Raw genomic sequence first — 22,824 nt, 5'->3', positions numbered from 1 at the left:
GACACCCAGTCTAAGTACTGAAATGATTTGCAATAATGCATCTTTCATGCCTTGGCGGTCAAGTTCTTTTTTTTTTTAGTCTTGATTGTTGGAATCAAAATTAGTAAGCAGCCCAACTAAAAACAGCAAACTTCCCCCTTTTGACTATCTGATTGTAAAAGAGTACGGCACTGAAAGTAAAAGTACCGTTTGAAAAACGCATCATTAAAAGACCGTGTGGAACGCGCCGCTGCTAAAACAGCACCATTGCTTGAAAAGGACTGTACGTGCTTAAAAATCAACAATCCCTCTTCCAGCTCAAGGCAGGAAACAAAATAAAATTGCTTCTCGACTTACCTTCCACCCCAGCCCATTTGTCTTCCTTGTTTTCAAGTGCAGATCTGATCGTGCAGAGCTCTCCCCTCTATGGATTAGGATGTGCATATGTATGGCTATGCATTTTCTCTCGCTGTCGCTTAATGGATTAAAAAATCCTCCACATCAGATGAAGGATTACAGGCATTGGGAGGAAAGGCGGTTGCCCCAGATCAAAGCTAACCTGAAAGTCCGTGAGGCTGTGGCCTATAACACAGATTACCCTCGCGACAATCTCCTTTATTTGATCCAGGACCATTCGACAGTCAGATAAATCGCTAGGACATTAATATTTTGTAACTACAAAAAAAAAATTAAAAGAAATAGTGTTTTTTTAAGGCTCAGTCCAAACTCTGAAAAAAAAACACTACTAGTTGGACTGTACAGCAACTCCTTTTCAAAACCTTGCATTACTAATCACATAAAAGAGCTGTGATGGCAGTGGTATAAAAACTGTCGTTCTTAAAGGGCCACACCCTGAGCAGGTTTTCAAATTTAGTCCTGGCCCTCAGACCACTCTCACTCCTGGTTTTTATTCTGTTTAACCTCTCCATCTTTCATGAGCAAAGACAGCTACGTACCATCGCCTTGTTAATTTGCTTTCATTTATAAGAACTCTCCTTTTGTGATGAACACTGGGCTGTCAAAGCTTTTGAGGGAAGGGAAGGGTTCCTAGTGCCCTTGAGCTGCTCCTTTCGGCCACAATGGACACTTCCAGGCAACAGCTCGTGCAAAAAAAAAAACACCTCTCTAGGAGGACCACGCAGCATGGGTATGTGACAGGCCTATCTCACCTGTGATTGCTTCAGAACGCCATGTTAACCCAGGCTTATTAAACTCTCCCAAAACAGCATTGCTCATCTGCAGCAGCTGCCAACCTAAACAAGAAGAGTTCTGAAGCCCGGTACACCATCGAAACTTTCCCCACATCACGAAACTCCTTCACCACCAGGTCAAGGTCTCTCATTTCAAGTTAGGGTAACAGAACAACAGGCTTAACTCAATTCCCGGGATCACCAGAGGTTCCCACCGCTGAAGAAACCACCAGTACAGCTGACCGATTGTTATCTTTCAGATACCATGATCTTTTGTAGGAACAGTACTTCACACAGTTTATTTTCACATGAAATGCATTTCGCCTTTCCAGAACTGGGTTCAAAGGGATGTACACAAGTACAGAAGAAGGTGCTTTGCCTGTAGTGTCAATGAATTTCTTCCAAATGTTACATACCCACCCAATCAGGAATTGATCATGACAATTCACCTCAGCTTGCACCATTGACTCCAGTGCCCAGGAACTCTGAATGCCACAGGCAACACCTTGTGTGGTTCTTAGTATATCCCTGACCTCTATGATCCCTAGCAAAGCCTTCGTTGTTAAAGGAACCACATCTATATTAAGCCGAGGATGGTCTTTATTTCAGAATAAAATAAAGCCTGCTGCAGAATTCATTTTATCCCCTTGACCAAAAAACACCAACACTAGCACGCGTATAAAACCGAGCCAGCCATGACGCGCTGCAGGGCTGCTTCGGTGTTGTGGTCCTTATATAGCCATCCAACTTCAGTTTCAACACGGCAGGCATTTGTCACTTTAAGATCAACCATATGTTGACTCCAGTGTCCAGGCAACATGCTATTCTGATCTGCTCACCACGAGCTCTGCAGGGACTATTGAAAACTTATTCCACATCTTAAAGCCCCTGCCTTATACATTAATATAACATCAATTTTGGAGTGCAAAACTGCACGTTTTTTGTAAATGCAGGGATAAGACCCTAGTTTTAAGCCCGACACCACCCTAGCTAACCCCATCTACAGGCTTCACCTGATAACGTTAATGTACTCTTCCAGTTTAACTGGGAGAACAGGCTTCCGATAAAACTTTGAGGAATTCTCAAAATGCAGTGTTTGAGATTGCATTGATAAGCCTAGACAGATGTGTACCTACACCTATGTGCTTTTGCTGAAGTGAGTTAGCTACTGATCAACCTTGATTTGTCCATATCTATTAATTGGAATTGGTTATTAGAAAGACTTTTGGGATGGATAAGGACTGAAAACCCCTATTGAGTAGCTGTATTTAGTGAAGTAACAAAGGGATCTGTACTAGGACCACTAATCCACATTAGTGTAGTTAGTAAATTAGCTTGCAGATAATTAAACCCTGCGGAAGCAGCAAATTAAAATTCAAGGCTGATAGGAAAACACTTTGCAGATGTAAGCAGAAGTAGAAGATATTGCATGCAGGTGATCTATAGACAGGCAGCTGCACTAGAAAAGGGCAGTTATGAAAAACTTAGGAGCTTATGCCATCATAAAATGTTAGACTTTGCCTTTTTAATCATTGTTCCACACTAAAGGATATATAAAGAAAAAAAGGTATCAATTTGAAAACAATTGTAATCAAGGGATGTGCCATCCCTTAAAACGAACACCCGTCATGCCTCATCTAGCATATAGTGTGCAATTTTGGTCATCATAGAAAACAGCTACTCTGAAATCGGTCCAGTAAAGAGCAAACCTACATTCCTGACTTAGGGAATGTCCTACTGCAACAGGATATTAAGCTTGAACAGTGAAGACTACCAGGGGACCCGATACAAGCATTCACAATCCTCAGAGGCACTGACAGTCAGCCCAGTGGACTAATTCAGCACCAGTGAAAGATGAATTACAGGACACAAATGCAAATCATTTAAGTGTATTTAAATCAGAACAGGACACTTCACAAACAGTAGTGGGGGTATGGAACAAACTACACAGCCACATTGCTGAAGTGGATACCTGGCTTTACCGTTGATCTATCCTGGATAAACTGAACCCACCCCACCAAATCAATCGGCTCAAATGGCCTCCTCATTTGCATCTTTTCTCATTTCAGAACTTCTGCCACGTACAATGGGCTGGCACCAAATAGCAAGTCAGTGGTTCATTCCAGCCACCTCCCACATGAAGAGCTACTTGGAACATGTCGCCCCTAGCTTATCTGACAGGAACTTGGATAACAGGATTTCTATACTCACCTAGAAAAGCAAATTCATCTGGCTCAAGCTAGAGTTAAGTGATGCAAGATTTTGAACAGGCAGAACAAAACAAATCTCGAAAATTGAAAATAACTGGAAAAAATGCATTTCAAACTTTTATTTTTGATAAAATCATACAACAAACGCACGGCTGAGTCATCTCATGCAGTGCATAGCTTCTAAACTAGTACATAAAGCAAATACTAAGTCTGAGCCCAGGTGTTCCATTCCAAACATTTAGCAAGTTGAAAAGCTTCCCCCCCCCCCCATCAAAAGTCACCAGCAATCTCTTTGCCCCTCTGTTGATCTCTGCAACCTTATGTAAGACTTATTGCTGCAGCTAAAACTTGCTGGATGTTCTACAGAACACCTGAAGCACCAAATACGCAAATGCAACAATAGAGAATAACCACATGTTTAAAGATTGCCATGTGCCAGACGTTCACTGGAAAAAAAACTCAAACACACAATTGGAGAATCTGGACACTCTGAGCAGATAACATTTAGGAAATGTGTTTCTATTATTTTGATAACTTTTATCCAAACCTTGGCATGGTTTTTCAAATTTTGATAGCCAATTTAGACTTCGATAGAAACGTTTGGCCACAAGGCCAGTAACAGGTGTGGATCGACTGAGTCCAATATGACTTCAACATTAAAAAGCTCACACTACCCCGAAATATATAAATTTCACGCATACGGGTGACATTCAACATTCAAGTGCCAGTGTTTTTGTACTGTCTTTTGGTCAAGTTTCTTGAAACTTTCAAAGAATCACTTTTAGGCTTATAAAAATAAATATTTTTCAAAAAATGCTTAATAAATTACACAAAACTAGCAGCAAAAAAGTAGAATCTAGAAATCTGTGTGCAAATAGCTAAATTCCCAACTGCTAATCCCCCTGGTCCCAAATAAATCCTGGTTAAGTATCAATCCCCTTCCCCTTTTGTAAACAAGCTGCGTTTCACAATCCACACACATTATTTGGAAGCTTAAGGACACGCACACAAGACATTTATATAAAACTCTAGATGTGCAATAAAATTTTTTGTAAAACCTGATGGGCATGACATACAAGGGCCTAAACCTAACTGAAATAGCACCATTCATCTTAAGTTACCTCAATACTGTCAGTGCATCCGCTTCAAATCATAATTTTTCAAGGCACAACACACTTGAGAATAAATCTATTGCACTTAAGTTAAATGCCATGGTCTCCCCTCCCCCCACGCCGCCTTTAACGAAAAGAAGCTAATGCCGGCTCCCTGGCCAATGATTTTAAATACACATCAAGGCAGATTAACTCCAAGAGGAGTTGACAGCATTCATGTACCATCAGGAGGGAAAAAAACCCTGTCTTTGGCCAGATCTAGTGGAATACACAGCCAGTATATGTAATGGAAACCTATGCAACTAAAACTGTGGCGCACCAAACCGCACTCTGAATGCCACAGGCAACACCTTGTGCAGTTCTTAGTACATCCCTGACCTCTATGATCCCTAGCATAGCCTTTGTTGTTAAAGGAACCATATCTATATTAAAGCCGAGGATGGTCTTTCGGAATTTTAACGCAGCTTGAAAAGAGAAGATGTATATACGTTTGTAATAAAATAAAGCCTGCTGCAGAATTCATTTTATCCCCTTGACCAAAAAACACCAACACTAGCATGCGTATAAAACCGAGCCAGCCATGACGCGCTGCAGGGCTGCTTCGGTGTTGTGGTCCTTATATAGCCATCCAACTTCAGTTTCAACACGGCAGGCATTTGTCACTTTAAGATCAACCATATGTAAAGTTTATAAACATTAAAAAACGAATCAAGTTTTTCAATTGCCCCTTAAAACGGTTTTAAGGGAAAAACAAAAAAAATACCGCCCTGCTTAATGGCTAGCTTGTGGTACTTAACTAGCTGCCTTAACACTGTCAAGTCAATTGCAAGAAGTGGAGTAACAAATCCCAGCATGTGTTCTGCCTAGAATCCAGCGCATTACAACACTGGTTTACTCGTAAGAATATTAAGATCACACCTGGAATGGCTTTTTGAAGACTACCATTATCCCTAATAGGTACCTATCCAGGATAGAGTGAGCAAAATAAATCAGAACTCTTCAGATACATTATTGTTGCCACACAAGGAATCAATACCTTTAATCAAACGCTTCTGTGATGGTTTTACAAGCTGCTTGTACTCAAGCCTTTAAAACTGCAGGCTACTTGATAACCTGATGTCCCTGTGACAATTTGAAGTTCAAATGGAATAATGACTCACTCAAGTCATATCATCCCAGGATTTGCCAAGGTTTGATTTAGTACACGCTTTTATGCCTTACAAAAACAACTGAGATCATGGCTAAATTCAGCCAGTATGACATTAAAAATAAAAAAAAATCCTGTCTAAAGTTAAAGGCACAGTACATTAACAAACAAATGATCCTCAGTTTACAAAGAAATGAAGTGCAGTTGAAAACTATAGAGTCCAAGATTCTAGAGGCATTGATATCAGCAGCCATGTTGTGTCTCTTCATCTAAGGTGTGATGCTCTGGGTCTCTTGCAGGCCATCTTCAAATGCTTTAAGCTCCCTTTAAAATGTTCTCAGAGAATCACAGCTGGTAATGTACTGCGAGTTCTTGAAGCTACACAAGGTATAGTCTGGCTAAGTTACATGTGGTTTCCATTCAGCTAGTTTGGCATGGTGACTTCCACTGCTAACAGGTCTTCAGTTTAGTTGCCCCACCAATCAACTTGGGAGTAATTTCCACCATAACCATCGCTGTTGTAGAAGTTTCCAAAGCCACCTGAACAAGAGAAAGTGATAAGATAAAGCCAAAAGAATCAAAATGGAAAAACTGTTGAATGGGACATAGATGGTAGATTAACAATGCATCAACTGAGAAGTCTTGTTTCTACATAACTTGAGTTATGGACGCTTATGTGCCAATGCAGTTCAGGCAAAGGTTTAGTAAACGGGAAAATTCTCCCCCCCCAATCAGGAGAGAAAAAAAAACCAACCCTTACCACTACCGAATCCTCTGCTCCCACCATGACCTCCAGTGTTACGGCTTCCACGGCTGCCAAAACTGCTGCTGCTGCTGCTACTCTGACGGTAATCTCTGGCACCAAAGCCTCCAGAAAACCTTGAAGAGAAAGCACATGATCGATGTCATTCTAGTGCTCCCCTGTGCTCTAGTTGTCCAAAAAGCTTTATGAAGCTGAAAGCTGTGATGCAAAGCACCAGCAGTTGCAATCTGACGTGCTTCAGATTACAAGAACTGTTTGGGTAGCAATCAGCAACAAGGAACAGCGGGAAACAATACCTCTTAGACCGACCACGGCTGCTGCTCTTATGCTGTTGCTCATAAGCCAAGCTCTCCAGCCAGGATGGAACCTCCTGTTTGGCTTCTACCAATATATCAAGGAGGTCCTTGGTTATGTTGCTGTTCTTCTCATTGAAGAATGAGGTTGCCAGGCCTAAAAGGAATGAAATGCAATGAGCAGAATTCAGGCTTCCTGCCACAGTCACAAAATCCAATAGCCAAGTCTGCTCCAGCACAACAGTGGTAAACCTGGAAAACCACATTATAGCAAGCACTGGTTCAATGGGAATTAAGGGGTAAATGGCTCAGATTTGCAAAGTAAAGTAACTGGTCATATTAGCTTGAATGTATGTTTGCAATTTAAAACTGAAGGGTTTTTTCTTAAAGACAACACGCATCAGTATTTACAGGAGATCAACATTTTTGCAAGAAAAAAGTATCACACTACAGAACATTACTTTATAACAGTAATGTTCCAGAGAAATAGCTTTCCTGTTCTTTTGCATCACACAGCAGAATGCTTAACCCATGTCACTCATTGTATCTGCAATATTTATATCAATCTCTCCAACAATTAAAAACTTAGGACCAGAGCTTTGTTGCATAAGAAAGTTGGACTAATGCCAATACATGAGAATATGCCAGCATCTTGTGCATTGATTCCTCAACTGTTTTCACCCTGTGCATGCGATTAGATCTGGCATACGCTGGTATCTCGTATAATCACATTATTGCCAGCATATACCCACATTAGGGAAAGTGTTCCCTAATCAGTCTCTTTTATAGGCAATTAAGGTTCTGGGAATGTTTCATTGCAGAATTGACTCCATCTACAATGGAGGGAACCATCCTAATCAACCTAGGCAGCGACATAGAACACACTGCCGGTTTCACTATAAACTCACCCAGGTTTCCAACACGGCCAGTACGGCCAATGCGGTGAACATATTCCTCAATGTCACTTGGGAGGTCAAAGTTGATTACGTGTTTCACATTGGAAATGTCCAAACCTCGAGCAGCCACCTGAAAAACAGAAAAGGTTAGTCTGATGCTTGGGAAAAGAAGGTAAATATTGGAGGGAAAATAACTGCACTTACAGCAGTGGCAACCAAGATGGGGCATCTTCCTGAACGAAACTGATGCAGCGCTTCCTCTCGGTCTCGCTGTGAGCGGTCCCCATGGATGCTGGTGCAGGCATACCCTTCACGGTACAGGAAGTCCTCCAGTGCATCTGCACCCTTCTTGGTTTCCACAAACACCAGGGTCAAAGAATCTTTGCCTGTAAGCAAACCATAATCACTGAACAAGTTTCTTACATTTATACAATCAAGGGAGGAGCGGTGGTCATAAGTAGCTATTTGTACGTCTCAATAAGCACTATTTATTTTTTAACTAATACTTATTGAGATCTACATTTATACAAGGGAAAAACCACTTGCACAGAACTGGGAGCTAGATGTAGGATACATGAACAAAAGCAGTTTTGCCATAACTGACAACCATTAAGATGAAGTACCAAATGAAACCGTACAAGGAGCCATTCAGACAAGTAACTTTGACTATTGTTCCAAGACATACAATTGTCTGCATGACTACTCCTAATGGGGTTCAATGTTTGTCACAGGGTACTTTTAAATTTCTTTAATGGCCATCACAGCAAAAGCTATGGTGTAAAGGTGCGCGAGTGAGGGAGAGGGGAAAAAAAAACCATTTCATATCCATATGAAGTGACTTACCCCTGAATGGCAAATCCTATTTTGAAAATTGAGCAACAATGATACACAAGATTAGGACTTTTGGCCCATCTTGCCCATTATAGAGTTAACTAATGCCCGAATTTCATCCAAACATTTAAGATTTTAACTTCACCAAAGCTTGACCCATACTTGCGCAACCCTTTGGTTAAAGAACTGCCACCTGTTCTTGGTTTTTAACACTTCCCTGTAACTTTCCAATTGTTGCCTCTGTTCATTCTGAAGAAGCGTTGGGTTGACTTATTGCCTCAGTATTTTGAATACTTGTATCAATTGTAATGGTACAGTTTTTGATAATGCTCCCCAATTTCTAAAAGAAAGGGACACTAAGGACTTCGCTCAGCTGCTGAACGGTACTAATTTTACAAATGGTAGAAAGATCACTAACCAGACTGGAGAACTTCCAAGTCTGAATAAACCAGACGCATGGCTAAATTACAAAGCAGTTGATGACTGCTGCTCAAATTAAGAAAAGTCACTTCACTGGTAGGTAGAAAAAAAGACAGTAACGCTCAGCCTGTTATTTCCTATGATCTTTAGTCTATTCCTCATTTCATTAAATAAGGAATATTGATCTGAGGAGTACCTATACAATGGCATAAAATTGAATTCAGCATTACATTAACGGGCAACCTGAAAATACATGTACTTCATATTCTATTCATGTACTGAATAGAATGTACTTCAACCTTAGTTGCTCTGCGTTACTGTCTTAAGCCATGAATGATGTACTGTCAAACAAAAAAAGGATAATGGAACTGAATAAGTTTCAAAAAAATTAAATGAGGAATTCTACTACTTCGTAGGCAGAACAAATGGCCTACTTACCAGTCTTTTCGGAGTTTTCACTTGCGTTTTCCTGTACCTCACTCGGAATTACTTTGAATAAAACCAAATCTCGCGATAAATGTTGCATATTTTAAATCAGAACTAGCAGTCAATGCATTTCTAACTTTTAAAAACAGATCTATAACACTTACAGAGGGAAAGAGGGGTTAAGAGGCCATCTGGAAGTCCTCCTCAACTTCACAAATAAAATTTGAGCAGATTCTTTCTACAGTATTTAAGCTTTGCTGGACAGCCTGCCTGCACTTGACCATTTTCCATCAAAAGCAGGCCAAGACTAGTCTTCAAAAGCCAGCTCACTGGCAAATACTATACAATACTTATTTCCGTAACAAACATTGAACCAGAGGCTGCAAAGTCTAACTTGCACCATAGCTCCATCCTTAACTTTCCTCAATAATCATGCCCTCCATCTTAGCACATCAAACAAGTGACACCTACTGTCCTAAGTATAAGTAAAACACCAGCATGGGAATAATCTTTACCTGTTGCATTCAGAAGATCAAGCAGGAAGGACCGCTTATCACTTTCTTCCACCCAGACAACCTTCTGAGTAATGTTCTCGGAGGTGGATCCAACACGGCCCACAGCCAAGAAAATGTACTCATCCAGGAAATCGCGAGCAAGGATCTGAAAATGCACTTATTTTTTAGTAAATTCAAAAGGAATCCCTTAAACATTGATTGCTGCCATGATTAAAATTTTACCTGAATTTCCTTAGGGAAGGTAGCACTGAACATCATTGTGTGACGGAGTCCTTTTGGAGGCATGGTGTCTTGCTCAACAATACGTCGGATCTGGGGTTCAAAACCCATGTCAAGCATTCTGTCAGCTTCATCCAAAACCAAATAACTGAAAGGTAAGCAAAAGGGTTTCTAGATAAGTGCTTTTTAAACAGGAAAAAGCAACCAAGGCATGTTCTACATAGAGGATCAGAGGTCAATGTACACTTTTTCCTCTCGACAGTCTACTCACTTGCAGTAATCCAGGCCAATCTTTCCTCTCTCCATCATATCCACAAGGCGACCAGGTGTAGCCACCAGAAGATGACAACCTCGCTCCAGGTCCCGAATCTGCTGCCCAATGTCAGCACCGCCATACACAACACATGGGCGAACTTTGGAGCGATACGAAAACTGCAATGAAAGCAGTTGTGAGTACAGATCAAATAGGAGTTTCACCAAACTGTTCTAAAAAATCATAACAAAGCTCTGAATGTAAGTGCACTCACCTTTCTGGCTTCATCATAGATCTGCAATGCCAGCTCTCTAGTAGGGGCCAAAATCAAAGAAATTGGATACTGCTTGCGGCGTCCATACTTCCCATTTTCCTGAAAACAGGTACATTTACAAACAGGAATTCAGATTTGGGGTGTATAAAATGCCTGGAAACAATATAATGGTGCACTAGAAATATAATTTTAACACTTATTCGAGCATAAGGAGAAGATAAAGACCATGCACTTATCCCACAGTGCCTATGGAAAAAGCTTAACATGAAATGGAAATAAAGATGAAGCTCACTGACAACAGTGTAGGCACAGATGCCCATCAATGACTGTTTGCTCTACAAAACTGGCTCTTCCCTTCCTCATCGGTTGCTTGTCAAACTGTAGGCCACCTCTTGAGTTTCTAGCTCCAGTCAGCTCATGTCAAAGGACAGAATCAAAGTGTCTGAACTATAGGAACCAATCTGCCTTTTAGTGGGCCACTCCTATGTTTTCACAATAGCTCTGAACTCAAAGGTGTACAGTACTACCTGGTTGCTCTTAACAGCTTGTAATGCCTCTCCTGGACCTTCAGTGTATATCTGACTCAGTACAGGTAGTAAAAAGGCAGCCGTTTTCCCAGAGCCTGAAAATCAAGTTGAAATAAAGCATTACATTAAGCAAGGTTTACAAAGACAATACAGTTATATTAACATTAAATTCAACTTGCAATCAAAAGCACACTGAACACTGCAGCATTCACATAAAAGCACTACACTTATGGATAGAATTACCCCAATTCTTACCAGTACCTCACTGGATTACTCCAGTTCCATTTAGTATGGTTTTGGAAAAGTGAAGTCGCCATGAAGTGAAACTAAAGTCTGCATTTGCTACAATCAGAGTATAAGCAAATAAACTTGATAATGCAATTAATGAGCTAATAGGCTCATTTGGTTCCTAACTGGCCAAGTTCAAACATTGTAAGACTGGCATCTTTAATGTTTAGCCAGACCTATAGGACGTTATCACCTTCAAGTACACTTCTAGAGCTTGCTGAGCAGATTAAGGTGCCAAAAGCAACGGGCTCAGTGAAAATAAACCTCCAGGACTAGGGTTGACTGGTGCGCATGAGTAGGCACGTAGCCCACCCAGGTCTCTTTTTGGGAAGCACGGTTTGCTCCATCCTGACCCATTTGGATGTGTCCACCCTGTTTGCCGTGGCATCCCTTGGCTCCCCTGGAAACTAAATGAACGCCTGGAACGCGCAGACCCTTACTGCAAAAACTGAAATAGGCATTATTCATTGGGGGAAAAGGAAGAGATACCCAACCATGAACGTAACTGTCAAAACAGAGTTGATTTTTTAAATGAACAAGCAAACAAGTTTGTTTCTTTTTGACATCAAGAAGATCACATACAATTACAGCTCACTATTTAAGGCTAGTCACTTTCCTTTTGGGGATATAAAGCAAGTTGAGGGTCTCAGGTTGTCATACAAAACTCCAAATATTTAGTTTTAGTCCAACATTTCAAAGTGGAAAATTAAATTGTCAATTGATCATATACATAGTATCTGAAATGTCAAAAAGAAGAGCCAGTTGCTTTCTGTACATCACCTCATGGCTGAACTCATTCCATTTAAAATTGACCATCTGTTCAGTAACTCAAATATTAAAGCAAATACCTTTCACCCAACACTAGGTGAACCAAGTAAATGCAAGTCATTCTAAATTTTTAAGCATTTAATTTTTTTTAATACCAGGATACTAGAGCCTCCTTGGAACTATAAACAAAAGCTCCCTGCTAAGTCATCTGCTAGGACCTTGACTAAATGTGCTGTACAGGCATTTAACTTCTTAAAACAGCTCCTGACCCAAACATAGGTGCAACCAAACACAATGGCACTAAAACAAGCATTGCTGCAAATGAAAACTAAGAAGCTTACTGAACCAGTTTTACATTATTAGTAATGTCTTTCAAGGCTTTACCAATTGAAGCACTTACCTGTCTGGGCACAAGCCATCAGGTCTCTCTTTGACTTGATGATTGGAATAGCATGTTTCTGAACAGGAGTGGGGCGAGTGTAACGACTCAGGGATATGTTTCCCATGATGATCTCTCCCATTTCAACGTCACTGAACTAAAAATGCAAATGTAATCAAGTTAATTTTAAGAACATAACATTTAAAACAACAAATTAAACCTCAGGGAATAAACAGAGCTTACACTCTCAATATGTGGAGGACAATTTGAACCGGTAGCCTCAACAGGAATGTCATCATATTTCTCAAAGTTTATCCCAGTGTTGCTTCCAGAGAAGAGTTCTCTAAGAAAAGAAAAATGAGCCAGATGCACAAGTTTAGGAACAGAAACTAAATGATCTTACTGAAGCTTACTGAAAAACATGCAACACTCACTGCTCAAGGCGGTCATTTGGTGATGTTGGCTTTGACCAATCCTCTTCATCCCGGGCAGAATCCTCAATCCACCGGCTATTTCCACCTTCCCGAGATCCAAAGCCTCCTCTGTCATACCTGTAAAACCAAACCGCTCATTTAAGTTCTCTTCCACAGGTCTGTTTCTTAACCCGGCAAGTATTTTTTCTTTTACCGACTTAAGCTAGGAACAGGTTTGGCTCATTACCAAACCATGTAATGCTTGTCCATAAAAAGGCACAGAATACAACACATCCAGAATTACTAATGCACCAAAAAAGTGAAGGTGGATAACCTCACTTAAGCCTTGAAAGATGTCTTTACAAAACTCTTTAACTCACCTCCCTCTTGATCCAGATCCACGGTCACCAAAGAATGACGACTTTCCTCTATCATTGCGCCCTCCAAAGCTAGTATAGGGGTCCCTTTGGTCTTTGGAGGAATTCCATCCACTATTGTCTTTATCATAACCAAAGCCTAAAGACATTTGCGTCAAAATATTAATGCATTTTGAAAGACCAGTTCTTATAGCTCTACATTCAATGAAAACAGACTAAGGCACCAGGTGATGCACTCCCAACCCAACACACTTCACTAAAGTTAATGGTGTAGCTCAGCAAATGGAAATGTGAATATAGAAAGACTAATGCTTTCCCTCAAATCATGAGATATGCCCTCAGGCAAAACTGAATCTAGAATTGGGAGCAATAGCAACCAATCAAAATGAGCTTTTCACCTGTGCTAGGCTGGGACTGGTTAAAGGAACCAGTGCTTCTGTTTCCACGATACCCTCCACGCCCACCTCGGTCACCACGGGAGGGTCCTCTTCCCCCAAAGCTGTTGCGGTCACCATTCATCCGGTTATCCCTGCCATCATGGTATCCGTTCACATAGCCATTGCTTCGTCCACCGTCCCAACCTGGAGAATCTAGGTTTAAAATAAAGATTAGTACATACTTTGCTTAGACCAAGAAATCCGCGCAGCTGCAAGAAAACTTTCCACGCGTGAAAAAGTCTAATTTAGACATACAGGATTCCACATCACAACCATAACCACAGCATTAGTCTCATTACTACAAGAAAGGTGTAAGTTAATCATTTTGTAGAATGAACAGCAAACCCAAAGTTTTCTGTAACATGTAAATCAAAAGGCCATTTTTAAAAACTCAGTAGATCAAATCTCAAAAACTACCTTGCAGGAAACCAGAGACTACAGGGGGATATCATTTTCAACCCAGCAGATCTACTAAGCCTACTAAGATTTTGGTGACCATAAAAATAAATGCAAAAACAAGCCAACATGGGATTCCAGCACATAGCAAAGCATTACAAAAAGTACATCAAGACGACAAAACAAAAATAAGTGTGGCTCAAAGTTCCACATTGCTTCACTAAGCTTCTCCGTTCAAGAAGCTAAGACTCTTATTATCCTACCAATCTAAAAAGTCTAGATTCCCCTTTTTTATTTGTATTGTTGTGGTTGCAGGGGTCAGCACACTTTGCTGGAAAACTATCCTGAATAATTCATGTGCAGGCAGGGCATTTGATTTGCCCAAAAGGCTGAAGTTTTACCGACCCCTTATTTACATCATGATATCATTCTACATGTTGTTACAAGATGTTCAAATTAAGGAAGCCATGTATTAAAAGCAAACAGAACAGCCAGTATGTATAGTGATGGATGACCAATTTCGATTCAAATCCACACAGTCTCAAATGTACCGGTGACATTTCTCTGGTGCACAACTTCAATATCAAATCTGTAGGACTGACTACCTATTCAATTGCCAATCCGTGATCACTTTCAGCAGAAAATGTTTTGCTGCACAGTAATGAAGCTACTACACCCCACTGATTCAAGAACCTGAATTTTAAGTCTAACGCATTCCAGTTATAAATTTAACTGTCACAGACAAACGAAACTTCCCCTCCACAGACAGTGCCATAGATCTTTATCAGCCCATTAGGCAAGACTTGTTTACAGTCTCATCCCAAGGATAGCACTCCAACATCAGTGTTCCCAGTCACCACACTAAGGAAGGGTACTGCACATCTGCTTCTTTAACTTCTATTTTCTTTCCAGTACCAGCCCAACAACTGGGGCCATGCCAGGTCAGAAGGGAGTTTCACCGTTTACAAGTCATCTCAGGTTCAAGAGACCCAGCCTTGTTTCTGGCACCAGACAAGGTGATATTTCTACCATCTAAAAATGTCTTGCATCCAGATTCGGCATCTTCTGTTAAGTGCTTACTCTAGTTAAGCATTTACTCTATGTTCCCGTAAAAAAAAGAACTATATCTCATTGCTACAACAACATGAGGACATTAGTTTCAGCCATGCTTGGAAAGAACTCACAGACAGATTGCTGGCTAAGCAAGTTCATGGAGCGCCAATAGCTGCACACACAGCTAAAGTGAGCCAGCCAAGGGAAAATATCCCCCAGTAGGAACAAGAAACTCACAGGGACTATTTACAAAAAAAGTATTCTTAACATTCCCTACTGCAATGAAAATCAACAACTCCTTCATTTAAAAGGGATTCAGTTGGAACCAAGTGATGGGAGCAGGGAGTCATGCCACTCCTTAATTGTAACATTTACCACAGCGATCAGCCCAGCTGAGGACACTGGCTGTGTCATCATTCCCATCGGTGGTCATACTGCTATCAGTTAGGGCAGGAGAGGCTGGAAGCAACAAACATGGTTACAAACCCAATTCTACACTACAGTCCGTTTGTTCAAGCAAGAAGTAAGAATACACATTCCACGTCAAAAAGTGCTCAAACGTTGGATCACAGCATTAACAGTTCAGCAATGCTTGTTACTTTGATATTTTGCAATAACAAAACTAAACTTACTGCAATATTGTGTATAGCAAACATCAAATGCCATACTCTAAACATTTTACTAAGGCCATTAAAGAGTTTTACCTACATTCATGTTCTCAAGCAGCTCAGGACTACAACTTAAAATCCTTCCTACTCAATTGTAGAAAATTATAGGTCTTAAATTCAAGAATATGAAGGGTCAGTACAACAATTAAGCTGCTGAATGCAATACTGTACTACAATGGAGTTAAGACTTGAAAACTTTACTAAACGTTTGATATGACAACACATAATTTGAACGTTAGTTCAGTCAGTCTCAAAAGCCATGCAAAACTTGATTCTATAAGAATCAAGCCTGTAAAAGATGAAAGTACAACTGGTAAGCGTTCTATCCAAGCACACCTGAGTCTCCTATTACAATTTGTAATTTTAATGAAAACTGTATTCCAACATCTAAAACTTAAAGAAATGTCTAAATTGTTCCAAAGGGATTGACAAACTCAGATGGAGCATCAGAACTAAACCATTTGATCCCAACTTTATTCTATAGATAAATCCAGGATTTGGGCAGTAAAGATTCCACTAATAAAAGAGGATCATACCCAGAGCTCTTTGGTTGTCACAGCTAAAAAAAAAATTTCAAAAAACTTCCATTTTAAACAAAAAGATTCTCACCATCACATTAAACCAAGAAAGAATTAACAGCCAGTTACACATTAAATATCAACTTGATCAAAAAATGAAATACCTTCAGTAAGACTAAATGATCTGCATTCATAGGATCAATGAATAATGGTTAAACAGGACCACTGCCCAACTCTACCGCACAGTTAAGAGCTCTTACAGAGTAAGCTGTTCACCACTACAGCTCGTTTCCCCAACCAAGGAGACCTGGAAAGCTAACCCCACTGACAAAGACAATAGAATATTTGTACCACTGGATCAGCAAAACTGCTCTTAATCTTATTAGCCAACTGAACTACACCACCTGGTAGTGAATATTTAAATTCTTAACCACCAAGCAAAGTTATTTTCAAGAAAGTTTTACAGCACAGCATGCAGAACCTACATGTCTTTCCCCAATAAGTACATTAGAAGCATGCTCCAACAACGAACTAACCCAAGTTCATGAATTTTATATTGAGATTTAAAAACCAATATGGATTTACTTTTAAAAATCCATGAACCAGGAAAAGCTGAAAGAGTGCCGTGTTAAGGTCAGATCACATGCATTCAAATTCCAGTATACCACTTCTGACTGGCCAGCCACCATTGAAGGTTTGAAAAAAGGAATGGTCCTGGGAAGGATATCTTGGGAAACCTATGCAGAAGTACAAAGCCCTTCATGAAAACTACATTACAACAACAGAAAATTTAAACTTTAAAGAGACTTTACTAATAGTTACCAGTCCTATAGTCATTCCATCCCCTTGTATGTTTAGATTTGTGCTTGCATTCTGGATGCCAGGTTTGATGGTACTGTTTAGAAGAAACTTGGAAAACAACTTGAACTTAAGATTCTATACAAAGCAGAAGCATGTACTCCAGCATGTCTATAGCAAACTCTTATGCCATGCAGAGAGCCTAAAGGCCAAGGCATAGCCAAATAACGTTATGTGAAAGCCACTGTAATCTAGATTTTACACATACTGCTTAACTATACCTAGATCAAGATGTACACCCTTACAATAGTAACAAATCAAGATTTGCACTTCAGCAAATCAACTGCAGTGAAGGGGAGCATCAGACATTCCCACTCTTGCTGCCTTAAGGTACCAAGATATCATGCCACCCCATTTTCCTACTTAATCAAAAAGTAACCAGTACACCCCAGGTATATCAGATTACAATTCAGTCCATCCCAAAAAATAACCCTAAAATTGGGCTTAAGAAAAACATCTCTGCACAAAAACTAGCCACTGAAAGTTTGCACTTTATCTTAAAATTTGAAAAGTCATGCATAAGCTAATGCAGAGCTTCCCTGTGCAAAAGCTGTCATTAACACTTACAGCTCCTTACTGGCGGCACTGAATAACCGCTCTGTCTACCAGAAGAATAAGCATTTCCTGCTGTAGGAAAAAAAGTCAAGATGTTACCCTTGCTTGCACATGAATTCAGGAGCTCAAAACAAGCAATTGTATATAGCCAACTGAACAGATTTCCATTTCTACTGACAGTACAAATGACAAACACCAAGCACCATTACTGAATAAGAATCACCGTCAATGTTACTATGTTGGGTACAAAACTGGGTCCATTTAAAACTCAAAACCTTTAAGTAGCCACACGATTCCACATTAAACTGGAAATTAACAGATCCTGTTGGCATGTCAACCTTTTCACAGAAAAAAAAAAAGGTGAGCTACAAAAAGAAATGCATCATTTCACGGTGGTCAGATTTCATTATAAACCATCTGCAGACCTAGGAGAAAACATCCTGATAGTCTAACATTATGACCGAAATGAGAAAAGGAAAAAGGCCACTCAAATTTGGATTCACGTTTTTATTTGCAGGAACATGCAATTATAAAATGTGGTAGAGTGCATGTAACAAAACTGCTGGTATTGTGGGGTTACCAACGGTTTCTTATGTCCAATTACAGCCACTACCTATGCCAATACAACCAGGGACTGCAGTGATCAATGTCACTTAAACAGCATTTCTCAATCAGAGGAGATGGTAATAAAGATAATAGTTCCTCTTTATGTTCAATGAATCAGGAAATGCAAATTAAGGGCCAACTAAAAACCAAGAGCAAGGAAAGCAACAAGACTCAAAGTGGCATCATCATGCAAATTTTGATCAGTACACAATCGCCAATACCCTTTAACATCACTGTCTGATTTGATATTTTCTATATCTGCTGTGCTGGTATGACCGACATCACAACAGGTCAAACCAACAAGAAAGTGAAGATTCCAAAACCTAAACAAAGGTCAACACTTCCCCATTCATTCAAATGGGATACTATACAACAGTCTTTAGAAGTGGTCAGAAATCTTCACTCAAAATGTGTGAAGGGTCAAACTCCTAGGTGGAACACTGACCCTATTGTCTTAAAGGCTTCACTCAGATCTAATCATTGAAGCAACTATTAATAGGCAAAAATGTAAGCCATGGCACAAATTTGACGTTTTGCCCCCAGAGCTATCCACACACCTCACAAGTGGTTGCCAACTACACTTGTATACAGAATTTCCACTTTCAGCAGCAATACTCTGGCTGACCAACAAACATGTAAACCTTATTTCTAATTAGGAGGACAACTAAAGAGCATCACTTCAGCTGTGGCCTGCCATACCAGTCCCAGTGACTCAAGCGAATGCAGTACTGACACCCCTCTAAACCAGAAACTGCTATTCAACATTGCTTTAGTATTTTCTAGGCTCCCCTCACCATTAAAGCTACACCAAGATTGCCGCCCATAATATGCCAAGATCACAAAATTCCTGAGGCAATCTGTTAATTCACGAGAATCAAGTACTAAAAGCAAGATGAGTGACGCCAAATTGCCCAGAAGCATTTAAAACCTTCAAAGGAGTTCATTTTCTGAGGGGAAAAAAACCATTCAGTTTCACAAATACCAGGTGCTGATAACTGTACCTATAATACAGCTTTACATTCTAAAACACTAAAGTACCAAAGGTCCATGTACCAGTAGGTTTTAAGTATGACATTAATGTTAAACAAATTGTATCCGCACCCAAACCATGTTTTTTTTATTTACTGCCTCCTTGTATTATGCTTCAGGGATTACAAGAGGATGTTACAATAAACTCAATAAAAAAAAAAACTTGTGGCATCACTCGAGTTGAGTTTTGTGGCAAGTTCATTTACTGTGGGATTGAGGATAGCTCTTGGCAAATGTAAATACGCATCAGATTTTACATACTGCTATGACATCTGCATGAATAACATAAAATGCAAACTTTTTCCAAAACAATTCCAAGTTGGCTGGGTCAGTAAAAGAAATTTGTACATGAATGAGCTTAAGCAAACAGTCTCGGCTATTAAATCATATTCCCAACTCTTCCCAAAGGAAAGAAGGATTGGTCAGCACTTACCATTCTTGGAAGCCTCCTTGTTCCGTAAGTGAGGTGGAATGTAACGTCCTAAACGTAAACAAAATACAAAAACCCTTATAGAATCATATTTTAAATAGTGACCATGTGGTCTGAAATATTAACTGAAGACATGACCACTTGTACGCGGTGTAAATGCAGATGGCCATGCGTGTTGTACTACACAACTTCAGGCTTAATCAATGTTATCTTTTAAAGCTCTAGTTTTCACGAAGCTAGAAGACACTACTTAACAGTTTCAAGAGTCCTTAAAACTATTCCCAACCCTGAAGAACACAAAGTCAGCATATGTTAAAGTATTAAATATAATCAGAAAAGCCTGAAGTGACTGAAAGGCAGTTAAAAGTTAAATATCCCTCAGCACTTTAGGGATTTAATTCATCCAGCAGAGGGAAGCCCAACAGCACTTTAATTGTAACCAGGAGCTGAAATACTCACTGCCTGCGCCACCTCCGCCCTGTCCGTCAGCTGCGGAGTTCAAGTCTAGGCCAGCAAGCTAGAAAACAAGAAATCAGTATAAACATCACTCGAAACCACGGGAAAGAAAATCTACCGACTCTTCGATTGCTATTTATTAAGTTGTTTACAATATAGTGCAGCTAGTGAACAAAAATACACACAGAGCTCGTACGGCAAGCGGTCTAAACATGAGAAAACGAAACCCCGGGGTGCCATCTTGAATACACAATATAAAGATTAATGCCTGTTGGGAGCACGAGTTACAAATTATAAGTAAACTGGAGAGAAATACAGAACACAAATCTTAAGTCGATATGTATTTAGACTGATCTCCCCGGTTTCCACTATGACTAAAAAAAATCCCAGTGACTTTTAAAGCAGCCCAAGAGTACAAGTTCATCAGTTCAGTCGGCCTGCAATCGAAAACCGAAAGGTACAGAACTCGTACCCCCCTCCTCATCAGCCGTTAAAAAACACCGGCCTCCGAGAAGTGGGAGGAGAGAAGCCCGATCCCCAGAGGTCTGGGCTGGCAACTCAACAAAAGAGCAGTTCTGGCTCCTGGGCTGGTCACGTGTTTCCTGATCCACTAGACAGACACGGCTTCACCCGAACCGCCTCGGTCCCATCCCGCACAGGAAATCGCCAACCGAACAGACAAGCCCTTGGCTCATGGGCAAAAAAATGCGATCGTGTACAATTCAGCAAGAAAGGCCGGACTGGTATATGGTCGGTTAAGGTCCAGAGTAAAAACACCGCTAGAGTCAGGTTACAATGTGCTGAGAAGGCAGTATTATTCCACCACCCCCCCCCCCCCACACCGTGTCGACATTATAGATACGAAGCCATTTTTACACTAGCTTCAAATCCGCCCGAGAGCATATTCTTCCATCGATTAGAAACCCAACTCATAAACCATCCAGCGGTACTGTGACGAATTTCGCTCCCCAAAAAACTCATCTCTCGTAAGACGTTTACGGCTTCCTATGTTGACGTATCTCAAATAGGACAAGGCAAATATAACTACGTCAATCCGGGAGTTTGAAGAATAAAAAAAAACTAAGACGGTAACAGGCCGAACAACGCATTAAACTACCTCGCAGTCTCCCGCCCCCCCACCCCATCACAAAACGGACATTTTAAGAAACGCAGTTACAGAATGGAAGACACTTCTTACAATAAGCCGCATTTTACACTTGAGCGGTTAAGAAATACAGATGTTCGAACTCTTTTTTCATACCATGAGGAATATCACCATCAGGTGTTGAAGACGGATATTAAAAAAATCGACTGCGCTGATGGTGGAAAAAATGACGGAAAACAGGAGAGGGGGGGGGGGGGGGGACAGCACACGTAGTATTTTTTAAAACACCACGGCTCCATTCGAACAAAAACAACCATCGACAGGAAACGGACACCAAGATATATTTCAAACACGACGAGCCCTACTGCGACCACTTAAAAGAGTTCGACCCCAGCGGAGAAAGCGCACCGCGACGCCGGCGTCCGCTTCAACAAAAGCCGCCATGGCGCAGTGAGACGCGCAGCTCCGCCATCACAGCCCCGCCACCATTTTGACCAGCTCGAGCCGGGGAGCCGGGGCCGCGCGGGGCAGCCTCCCGCGCCACACCGGCCGGCCGCGTCCGTTAACTCACCTGCTGATCTAGACTGGGTGCATTTTCGACGGCCACATGACTCATAACTAAAGAATAATAAGGACTGGTTTTCTTTCAGCGGAGAAAAAAAAATAAAAAAGCGTCTTCTTTGTTAGGCTGATTTTTCCCCCTCTCTCCCCGCTCTTCGTTTGCCCCTTCTTCGGTTTTCTTGAAGTTGGTATTCTTCCAAGGTTCAGATAAAAGAAAGAAAAAGGCGTAACAATTAATATTTGTTTATATATAAGAATAGAAGTCTTTTTTTAATTCCTCTAAATCGCAGTACGTCCGTATCTACGCTCGACTCGAGTCTCTCTGCCCGACACCTTCCACTGGCCCGTGGAATAGAACACAACCTAATACCGCGAGACTTTATTGGCAAGCCCATCCCCCCACGTTTACAAAGAAGGTGGGGGAAGCTTCTCGAGTTATCGCGATGTCTGAAAGACGCCATTGCAGACAACAAAAAAGCATAGAATTGGCCAATGGCAAGACTTGTGACAGAAAGACAAGGCGTTTGTGTTCTTTACTTTTTGCGTAGGCGAGAAGTAGGCAGCTGTAAACACCGGAGTTTCGTCACCTCTGTGGGCCTCGAATTAATCTTTTAATGAAATTAAAGGTGTATTATAATTAAATATCTTAGGAAATTAAAAACTAAAACGAATTATGTAAGAAATTATGTAAGAAAAAAAAGTAGTTAAAACAAAGTTACAAAACATGAACGCGCGTCTTCTAATTATTATTTTATTAGTGGCAATGAGATATAAACACATTTATTCAATTTCACAACATTGTCAACAAAAGTAATAAAATAATGATGTTATTGTTGAAGGTGAAGCACACCTAATGCTTCTGTCAATTTTGT

General features: G+C 40.5%; 1 protein-coding gene across 10 annotated transcripts; it reads right to left on the bottom strand.

Annotated features, from left to right (window-relative positions):
• Positions 1-3,483: 3,483 nt before the first annotated feature.
• On the bottom strand, positions 3,484-22,325 carry ddx3xa (DEAD-box helicase 3 X-linked a). 10 transcript variants are annotated; one of them, XM_088915046.1, is made up of 23 exons: positions 21,963-22,307; positions 20,290-20,347; positions 19,834-19,881; positions 17,778-17,837; positions 17,175-17,261; positions 17,018-17,089; positions 15,542-15,625; positions 13,679-13,870; positions 13,284-13,419; positions 12,925-13,041; positions 12,734-12,833; positions 12,512-12,647; positions 11,056-11,150; positions 10,529-10,627; positions 10,273-10,433; positions 10,005-10,149; positions 9,783-9,927; positions 9,280-9,330; positions 7,795-7,976; positions 7,603-7,720; positions 6,698-6,851; positions 6,393-6,517; positions 3,484-6,178 (listed from the first exon to the last, which is right to left on the bottom strand). In XM_088915046.1, the coding sequence occupies exons 1-23, from the start codon at positions 22,005-22,007 to the stop codon at positions 6,105-6,107; spliced, it is 2,484 nt and encodes an 827-aa protein (XP_088771172.1). In that variant the 5' UTR covers positions 22,008-22,307; the 3' UTR covers positions 3,484-6,104. The 10 variants fall into 10 exon arrangements, with proteins under 10 accessions (XP_088771172.1, XP_088771173.1, XP_088771167.1 ...); XM_088915047.1 differs by having other exon boundaries at positions 6,399-6,517; positions 17,778-17,834; XM_088915041.1 differs by lacking the exons at positions 15,542-15,625; positions 17,018-17,089; positions 17,175-17,261; positions 17,778-17,837 and having other exon boundaries at positions 13,745-13,870; positions 21,963-22,324.
• Positions 22,326-22,824: the final 499 nt, after the last annotated feature.

Source organism: Atractosteus spatula, chromosome 4 (genome assembly GCF_055471065.1).
Source record: "Atractosteus spatula isolate fAtrSpa1 chromosome 4, fAtrSpa1.hap1, whole genome shotgun sequence".
Taxonomy (NCBI): domain Eukaryota; kingdom Metazoa; phylum Chordata; class Actinopteri; order Semionotiformes; family Lepisosteidae; genus Atractosteus; species Atractosteus spatula.
This window is presented reverse-complemented; position numbering and strand designations above follow the sequence as displayed.

What these genes read in the sequence shown, in the direction of transcription:
- ddx3xa (XM_088915046.1), bottom strand. Translation starts at nt 22,007, where the DNA reads ATGAGTCATGTGGCCGTCGAAAATGCACCCAGTCTAGATCAGCAG. An exon ending in GGATCTGGATCAAGAGGGAG is followed by an intron (nt 13,042 to 13,283) that starts GTGAGTTAAAGA and finishes TTGGTTTTACAG; the next exon opens with GTATGACAGAGGAGGCTTTG. An exon ending in AGGATTCGGTAGTGGTAAGG is followed by an intron (nt 6,179 to 6,392) that starts GTTGGTTTTTTT and finishes TCTCTTGTTCAG; the next exon opens with GTGGCTTTGGAAACTTCTAC.